General features: G+C 44.4%; 1 protein-coding gene across 1 annotated transcript; it reads right to left on the bottom strand.

Annotated features, from left to right (window-relative positions):
• Nucleotides 1-2,663: 2,663 nt before the first annotated feature.
• Nucleotides 2,664-8,008, bottom strand: C1H12orf76 (chromosome 1 C12orf76 homolog). The gene is made up of 2 exons (XM_069759225.1): nucleotides 7,822-8,008; nucleotides 2,664-3,241 (listed from the first exon to the last, which is right to left on the bottom strand). Exons 1-2 carry the CDS (start codon nucleotides 7,991-7,993, stop codon nucleotides 3,156-3,158), a joined length of 258 nt encoding a protein of 85 aa, XP_069615326.1. The 5' UTR covers nucleotides 7,994-8,008; the 3' UTR covers nucleotides 2,664-3,155.
• Between the last annotated feature and the right edge of the window lie 1,726 nt (nucleotides 8,009-9,734).

Raw genomic sequence — 9,734 nt, 5'->3', positions numbered from 1 at the left:
TTACAGTACTACTTAGCCATATGGAGAGACTTGGGAGGGATGGAGCGCTATTTGCCTCATGGAATACAGATTTTCCTAGACTAATCTGTGGACTCCATATAGATAGCCCCTACATGCTAGAAAAGCAGAATCCCCCCTCCAGTGGCCCCATTTTAGAAATTATAACCCTTTGGGAATTTATCAGATGTAGTGACTATTTTGATTCCATAGGTGTTTTACAGAAACAAGCAGCAGTGGATGTTGCTGCGTGAAAATTGCAAACTGCCGTTGTAGTGACTAGTACCTTATGCCCAGCTCATGCTTCTGGAGACACACACCTGTAAATTAGGCAGGTACTCATCACTACAGAAATGCCAAATGTGTGGCATTAATGTTGTTTAGACACACTGGGGCTCAGAAGGGAGGGGGGCATTTGGATTTGGGAGCGGATAATTTGCCAAATTTCTTCTTTCCAGCAGGTGAGGAGCCATTTCACTTTTCCAGAGCCTTTTTTGTGCTACCAGCAAGTGGAAGCCCCTATATTTCCGTTAATAGATGACGGACCTGAGTGGACTTTTTTGTAGATTAAGTTGAAGATTTTATTGGGAACATTTTACATAGCATTTATGATCACATTTATCCGGCGCTCTACGCTGAGCACTTACATGGGGGTTTCCATCTAAATCTCAGATTGACGTGACAGATGAAACCCCATTCACTATAACGAGGCAGCAGTTACCCTGGACTCCCTCTGGACTCCCTCTGGCCTCTGTTCAGCGGTGTCCTTTTCAGAAGTGCACAAAACTGTGGCCGCAGCACTTTTATGTAATCCTAAAAAGATGGACACCACCGGATCACAAGTCCTATGGCGTCCGCAGTGCCTCCATCTGCCTCATTATAGGGAATCTTCCGCCTTAGGTTCTGTCTGAATCACATATTTGAGATTTACACAGAAACCCCGGTGTAAGTGTTCAGCGCAGGATAAATGTACGCCGAGCCTTACTGCGATCTTTGTGAGGAAGAATGAAAAAGATCAACAGCATGTAAAGAATTGGCTTTATTCATTTTTTATGCCGATCCTCGTGCAGTATAATTGATTAGGCGACTTTATTCTTCGGGTCGGTGTGATTACAGCGATACCAGACTTATATCAGGTTTTTATGTTTGGTCGCTGTCACACACTAAAAAACGCTTTTTATTTCGAAAACTAGTTTTTGCTTCACCATATTTTGACAGCTTTAATTTTTCCATATGATAGTAATGTTATGGTCTGTTCTTTGCGGAACGAGCTAACGTTTTTATTGGTACCATCTTCGGTCACAAGACATTTTTTGATCGCTTTCTATTACGATTTTTGGGAGACAGAATGAACTAAAACCAGCAATTCAGGAATTGCTTTTTGTTTCGTTTTTTAATACCGCTCTGCGTGTGGTAAAATTGGGAAGCCAGCTTTATTCTTCGGGTCAGTACGATTACAGCGATATCCAATTTATATTGTTTTTTATGTTTTGGCGCTTTTACACAAAACTATTTTATAGAAAAAATAATTACTTTGCATTGCTTTATTCTACCATTAATACGCTTTACAAAGAGAACCAAATCAAAATACCATACTTAAGACCTGGTATCATACCCCTGAGCTTCTACACAAATTTAACTGTGCAATTCCTAATATGTACTGGAGATGTAACACAGGGAGGGGTCTCTCTATCGTATATTTTTGACCTGTCCCTTTTTATCAAACTATTGGAAGGCAGTTGAGAACTTGGTGGGAAATGTGCTAGATAAGCGAATTCCTTAAGCCCATAATACATATGTTCTAAATGTGTTCCAGAAAGATTTAGATAAAGCATGGACCAGGCCTCTCCTCCAACTTTTACCAGCAGCAAAATGTTTAATTCCTTTGTTTTGGAAAAAAAAAACTGTTCCTCCTTCTATATCAGATCTATTTACAAAGAAAAAAGACATCCATCCGCCTGATGGAAAAGCTTAGACCTATGATTCACATTTCTATGGATAAATTTACTCAGACTTGTATCTATGTATAGGGATGTCCAACTCCAGTCTCAGGTCCCATATACAGTACGTATCAGTCAAATGCTCCAAAACCTAATAAAAGGGACGGCGCTGATATCATTAGGCTATGTGCACACATAGGAAATGTGGTGCAGAATTTTCTGCACTAAATCTGCATCTGCAGATTTGATGCAGTTTCTGTGCAGTTTCTATGCAGTTTCTGTGCAGTTTCTATGCAGTTTCTGTGCAGTTTCTGTGCAGATTCTATGCAGTTTCTGTGCAGTACAATGTAAATCAATGTGAAAAGAAAAAAGCTGTGCACATAGTGCAGAAAAATCTGCTGCAGAAACGCTGCAGAACTGCACAAAAGAAGCGACGTGCACTTCTTTGAAATCTGCAGCGTTTCTGCGCAGATTTTTCTGCACCATGTGCACAGCTTTTTTCTTTTTACATTGATTTACATTGTACTGTAAATCACAGTGCAGTTCTGCAGCGTTTCTGCAGCAGAAAAATCTGCTGCAGTTCTGCACCAATTCTGCACTAAATCTGCATCGTGTGCACATACCCTTATACCTTGGATAGTATAAAATACACGATTTACTAACACTGTGATGATGTTTATAGTTGTTTGTAAGTGTAGATATTTAAAAAAAAAAAAAAAAAGAAAAACACATTTAATGTTTATTTTACATAGTAAAACGTATAAAACTTAAATGACATGCTCGCTCATAAAAAAAACAAAATAAATATTAGCAAAAATCTAATACTGCACATACATTATAGAAATTTAGTCCGAAAGAAATATAACATATAGAAGTCGGGACAACCACTGAAATAGAGATTGAGGCCGCACAAATACAATTGTATCTGTCAGTAGATCATTTTAGCCCTTTTAATTACTTTGTTTCCTACCGTACTACTATACACTGAAACTATCACTGTATTTATGGTCACATACATTGAAGCTGAGCATTGCTTTGAGGACAGTTATGCACAGAATAATACAATATTAGAAAAAAATCATTCTAAGCAGCATAAAGAAGAGAATCCGAAATCTCTTTTTCCATCCTGATGAAAGGAGGGCAACCACTCTTTGAGACCAGAGACTGATGATGGAGGGGTGCTCTTCATCCTTCTTTCCTGTTTAGTTCATATTTCTGTTACCGTCTTCTTAGAGGTTTATACACACAGACAGCCAGGAGGATCATAGCAATGAACAGGACACTTAAGACGCTTCCAAGCATCACTGGAAGAAAAGATATAATTAGTTTACGTAACGCAGTGAATGTGTTCAGTTGATAGTTGACTCAAGTTTAGATAAACATGGCTGCTTTCTTTTACAAATAGAGACATCCTTGTCAACCGTTTGCGTGTGGCATTGTAGCTCGGTCCGATTTATTTCTATGTAAAAGAGCTGCAATAACAGTCACAACCAGTGGAAAGGTGTGGTTTTTTTAAATTTTTTTACAGACTGTCCCACTATAAAACTTCATAACCCCATGATAATTACGGTACTAGGTCTAGCTTTACAGTAGATCCAACATAAGACAAGGCAACCCCCTGGGGTTACTTTGTACTGGTATCAGTTTTTTGGATGTTTCAGGTTTGTGCAGTGGTAAAAAAAAAAAAGAAAAAGTTTCACCACCATAAAGTGATCTGTCATAAAAATATGTTGCCTAAGGTCTGTTGACGTAATATACCAAATGGCACAAAATAAGTAACAAGGTTGACTCCAATTTTCAGTCTGGAACTGCCCCATCTCATTAATGATTGACTTCTTCGAAGGCCGGGATCACACTACAGCGAGATACGGCCGAGTCTCGCAGGTTAAAACCAAGCTCTGGCACCGGCACTCCAGAGCGGAGCGTGCGGCCGCACAGCAATACATGGAGCTGCACGCTCCGCTCCGGAGCGCCGATGCCAGAGCTTGGTTTTAACCTGCGAGACTCGGCCGTATCTTGCTGTAGTGTGACTCCGGCCTAAGAAAGCTACTAATTTACAGTGTGGTTGTCAGTCATTGGTGAGATGTGGAGCGGAGGAGACAACTAAATTTCAGCAATGGTAATGTATTAACCTCTTAACCCCCGAAGCTTTTTTTGGTTTTGCGTTTTTGTTTTCGCTCTCCTCCTTCCCAGAGCCATAACTTTTTTATTTTTCCGTCAATATGGCCATGTGAGGGCTTGTTTTTTGCGGGACGAGTTGTACTTTTGAACAACATCATTGGTTTTACCATGTCGTTTACTAGAAAACGGGAAAAAAATTCCAAGTGCAGTGAAAAGGCAAAAAAAGTGCAATCCCACACTTGTTTTTTGCTTGGCTTTTTGCTAGGTTCACTAAATGCTAAAGCTGACCTGCCATTATGATTCTCCAGGTCATTACGAGTTCATAGACACCAAACATGTCTAGGTTCTTTTTTTATGCAAGTGGTGAAAAAAATTCCAAACTTTGCAAAAAAAAAATCCGCAATTTTCCGATACCCGTAGCGTCTCCAAATTTCGTGATCTGGGGTTGGGTGAGGGCTTATGTTTTGTGCGCCGAGCTGACGTTTTTAATGATACCATGTTGGTGCAGATACGTTCTTTTGATCACCCGTTTTTGCATTATAATGCAATGTCGCGGCTTTCAAAAAAACGTAATTCTGGTGTTTTGAATTTTTTTCTTGCTACGCCGTTAATTCTTTAGTTTTATTGATAGATTAGTTGATTCTGAACGCGGCTATACCAATTATGTGTAGGTTTGATTTTTTTTTCTTCAAAAAATATCGGATATCGCCGATACCGCTGATACAAGATACCAATGCAAGTCAATGGGACCCAAATATCAGAATGTAAATAAGCCCTTTCTGCCCTTCTACATCCTGTTCCGGAGGGGGGAAGAGTGTGGGCAGACACTGTGCGTGTCTGTGTGCGGGCGGGGTCTGTACGGGCCTCTCGGGTGTCTGTGCGTGCCTGCCGGGGCTGTGCGGCGCTCTGTGCGCGGGTGCCGGGGCTCTGTGCGTGTGTGCCGGGGCTCTGTGTGGCGCTCTGTGCCTGTGTGCCGGGGCTCTGTGCCTGTGTGCCATGCCGGGGCTGTGCGGCGCTCTGTGCGTGTGTGCCGGGGCTCTGTGCCTGTGTGCAGGCATCTACCAATGGGACTACAAGTCCCATCGGACGATGCCTACTACAGTGACAGTGATTGACACATTAGCCAATGATGGGACAGTAGTAGTCCCATCATCCGATATGGTGGGGCGGTGACGTCAGAGGACGGGGCTGTGTGGCCGCCGCTCCCGTCTGGGATCATTGATGATTAGCCGCGGTCACGTGGTTACCTGGGGAGGAGGTGAAGTTCCGGCCGGCGCCGCTCACAGCCTGGATGTGGAAGTGTCGGACGGGCAGGGTGATGTCCGCCTGCAGCCCCGGCCCCACCAGGCTCCGCTCCGGGCTCACAGCCTCCGGACACCCGGCAGCGCGGAGGCTCCCTGCACAGAACAACAGGAGCAGCAGCAGCGGTGCCATCCTCCTCCTGGTTGCATTACGGTCTTGCGAGACCGCAATGCATGCAGCGGTCACCGGGGCGTCGCGCGGAGCGAGAAAGGCCGGTTCCTGAATTGGGGGGGGTCCACCGGAGGGTGAAGATGTAACTATTTTTTGTTTTATTATTTTTAACATTAGACATTTTTACTATTCATGCTGCATAGGCAGCTGTATAGTAAAAAGGTGGTCGCACAGGGTTAATAGCGGCGGTAACCGAGTGCGTTACACCGCGGTCAACGCTGCCATTAACCTTGTGTGTGCACTGACCGGAGGGGAGTATGCGGACGCCGGGTACTGACTGCGGGGAGGAAGGAGCAGCCATTTTCTTCCGGACTGTGCCCGTCGCTGATTGGTCGCGGCAGCCATGACAGGCAGCTGCCGAGACCAATCAGCGAATGAATAACCATGACAGACAGAAGGACAGACAGACAGACGGAAGTGACCCTTAGACAATTATATAGTAGATTGTTTAGATATAATAGTCCTTTTTTAATGTTTTACATTGTGAATTTACAGCTGCTATATTGTTTTACACATATTTATACATAGACCTATTACCTTTGGTTTGATCGTGTTATTGCTTCTATATGTATCCAACCTTACACATATATAGGGTTTCTGATTGTCCCACTTTTTTTTATACTATAGATTCATTTTATTGTTTTATATATTTTTATGTGATGCATTTAATAAAGTTAGGGATCTTAATATCATATTTATTACTTGGGCGCTTCCAAGCCTCTCCTATGGGGTTGTTCAACAAAAATAATTAGCAAGAGTATTTCAAGCATTTTTTTTCAAAGCAATTTTTTAGGCATTTTTCTGAGAGGAACAGCTCCAAAACAATCCTGAAAAATCTCAATGTGCACATACCTCAAGCATGTGATTTTTTTTTTACAGGGGCTATATCCCCTACTAAGCTAAGTGTTTAGTTTATACTGTAGGTTTGGGCTGACAGAATAACTTTAAAGCAGAAGGTTTGACCAATATGATATATGGTCACCATCTTTCAGGCCTGATATAGAGCATTCTATAATGCTGTATATAATAAGCCCCTGACCTGACCTGCAAGGCAAGAAAAAGACCTTTTATTATACCTGTGGGATGGTCCGAGGTGCATCGCTGTCTTGGTCCAGCGCATCTTGGGCTTTGTTGCATATCTTGCATATGTTATTACTATTGTTCTTTGGTGCTGCATATGATATATACTGACCTGACATAATAATGAAACCACCAGCCCAATATTGTATCGGTCCCCAAGATCATCATACTGCTTCACTCAAGAGTTTGCAACTAAGCAGCCTTATGAACACTATAGACTAGGGGATACCTTTTAGATCTCTGTTGGTCTAACCACTTGGAACACCACTGATCCCAAGAATCATGGTTTACAAAGCCCTGTGTGAATGGAGCGGTGGTTGATCTTGCGCAGTGATGCTCTATTCCTTCTTAATGGGACTGCCGGAGATAGAGCGCTGTGCTCAACCGGTCTTTAGTACTCACATAAGAACAAATGGAGCCAGAGAACATGATAGACCACTGCCTCAGCGCCCCAGTATTCAGAATTTATAGGGGGTCCCAGCGGTTTTACCCCCAGCAATCGGGAAGTTATTCCCTTTGAATGGATAGGGATTATCTTTCAAAGTTGAGAATTTCCCTTTAAAGGGAATCTGTCAGAAGTATTTCAACTCTTAAATGATTTATATGACCATGTAGCTCTATCAAAGACAAGTCCAGCAAAACTTTTACAGGGCCAGTCTGTTCCTCGGAGAAATCAGCGTTTGAATTAATTTGCAAATGAGGCTGAAGGACTATGGTAGATCTGAAGCCTCTCTCACACCAGCTCTATTGACAGTCCAGTAACAACTCATCCTGCCTGACAGCCACTCAGGTATTAAGCAGCAGGAAGTGGGGAATAGAGTTGGAGTGACAGAGGCATCTGATCAACCAATATCAATCCAAACTCTGGCTTCTCAGCAACAGAGGAACGAACTGGCCACATAAATATCCGTGGCTCATATCTGCGGCTATCCAAGCCATGTACAGTGGTGTGGCAGGGCATGCAGAATCTAGTAGGAGCTATATGTAAATCAGGCTGGAGGTGCATGGGGGGCGGGTCAAGCATGACTATGGCTGCTGTAGGGGCCCTGTGGCTGGCAGTGAGGGCCATGTGCCGGATTCACTACAATTGCTGCCCACGGCCCCAATAATGAGGGATAATGGCCGCAGACAAGTCCCCGCTCCGCTGATTGTACACACGCCCGCCCGTCCTTCCGGCAGGCACATGGGGCGGACAGAGCGCTGGACTCACCCAGGTTCTGTTTGAGCAGCACATGATAAGGGCGGCTGTGCTCCGGCGTGCTGTCAGTCTGGGCATGGCCGCTGTGTGTGCACAGGGACAGGTGCAGGGCGAGGAGCAGCGGGAAGAGCGCGCGCACAGCCTCCATCCTCCTCAGCACCCGGCCGCTCTCCATCTCATCCATCCTGCAGTGGAGGGCGGGGCCGGGATCCTGGAGGAGGAGGAGCTCTACTGACCTGACTGGGAGGAGCTGAGGGATGAGTGGACCGAGCGCTCAGCAGCGATAAGCGATTACCTCAGAGGGAGGATGGCGGGAGCGGCTCCCTGTGCAGTGTACCGTGTGCTGCTGCTGTGCATGCCCCGCTCCTCCGCCAGGCAGTGTGCTGAACATGGCTGCAATACTGTGTACAATATGGGACATAGGATAGTGTATTGTAAACTGAGATATTATGACAGGAGCCCCTCTGTGAGAACTGTGTATGGGCCACCATCTTTGACAGGGGTTTTCCATGTTATGCCCATGTGCTTGTGTTAGGGAAAAATAATAATCTCAGAGTTATTCCTCTTCTCTGGGTTAAACTCTGCTTCTCCGCGACAACTACTCCAGTTTTTTTTCACAGGCGGCATCAGTTACGTCAGAATAAAACACGACCGCTCCAATCTCTGGACTCAGCCATTTGTGTCATCTACCTTGGCTCAGTGATTGGTTGAAGTGGTCATGTGTTTTGTAATTGTAGCCAAGACAAAAACGTGGCACTATAAACTGCTGCTCAAGTAGGGTCCCGAACCGTAGTAACTAGTAGCATAAACTTGGCGCTCACACTGGATGATGCGTAAGTAAAGTTATAATGCAGTTTACAATTAGTACATAACAACAGACGTTTTGGTCGACTAGAGATGAGCGACTGTGTTCGGAAAACGCACATTTGGATTTGTGTTCGCAAGCATTTTTGCTCAAAGTCGGTCACAGTTTTGTAAATCATCACGTTTCCATTAATGCTTTTGTTATGACTTTGGCTAGGATAGTGGTGCTGTATGATGAGCTGGGAGAGGACATGTTTGATGAGGGGAGGGGTTAATGGAGTAAGTCACCCGCTAGGGCGTAAACTGATAGAGACATACCCCAAGCGACTTGCAGCTGTAATCACAGCAAAAGGCGGCGCACCAAAGTATTAAGTTAAAGGGGCCGAATAATATTGCACGCGCCACTTTTCAGTTTTTGAATTTCCACAAAAATTTAAAATAACCAATAAATTTCGTTCAACTTCAGAATTGTGTTCCATTTGTTGTTGATTCTTCACCAAAAATTTACATTTGGTATCTTTATGTTTGAAGCGTGATATGTGGGAAAAGGTTGAAAAGTTCCAGGGGGCCGAATACTTTTTCAAGGCACTGTAATAATCCCTTGCTGCCTGCAGCTTTCTGGCAAGGTCCTCTTTCTCTCCTGTCCTGGGACAGTACCTGCACGGTAGGCAACTCGAGCCGTTTCCTTGGGGGTCTCTATTCACGGTGACTCCGGGCTCTGGTTGTTGCTGTACCTCAGGAGTAATGTGGACAAGTCACTTTCAGTTTCCTGCTCTCTAGTTCTGCCATGGGACTTGTAGTTCCTCATAGCCACAGGCTCCTGGTGCCCGGTTTCTGTGCTCTAGCTTAAGGGAGCCCACTCACAACTCTCTAGCTCCTGACTTCTGTGCTCCTTTTCTGTTCCTTGTCTGCACCAGACTAACTCCTCCTCCAGACCAGAATGTATATTATCTAGGGAAGCTCCCCTGAAAACTGGGTTCAGAGCTCCACCTTCTGGCCTGGAATCAGAATGTGCTGAATGTACAGTTTACCTGCCAAAGGGATTCTCCTCGTTTCCAGGTATGGCATCACCCTTCCCAAGAGGAAGGCAATACCACTGTGGTACCTGAACTCCTGGGGTG

This window comes from Ranitomeya imitator, chromosome 1 (genome assembly GCF_032444005.1).
Source record: "Ranitomeya imitator isolate aRanImi1 chromosome 1, aRanImi1.pri, whole genome shotgun sequence".
In the NCBI taxonomy this organism is placed as follows: Eukaryota; Metazoa; Chordata; class Amphibia; order Anura; family Dendrobatidae; genus Ranitomeya; species Ranitomeya imitator.
Note: the sequence above shows the minus strand (reverse complement) of the source record. Positions and strands in the feature narration are given on the sequence as shown.

Bases quoted from the DNA above. Each gene is read 5' to 3' on its own strand.
- C1H12orf76 (XM_069759225.1), bottom strand. From the start codon at position 7,993: ATGGATGAGATGGAGAGCGGCCGGGTGCTGAGGAGGATGGAGGCTGTG. The intron at 3,242-7,821 runs GTGAGTCCAGCG...CTTTTCTTCCAG, and splicing joins GCTGCTCAAACAGAACCTGG to TGATGCTTGGAAGCGTCTTA.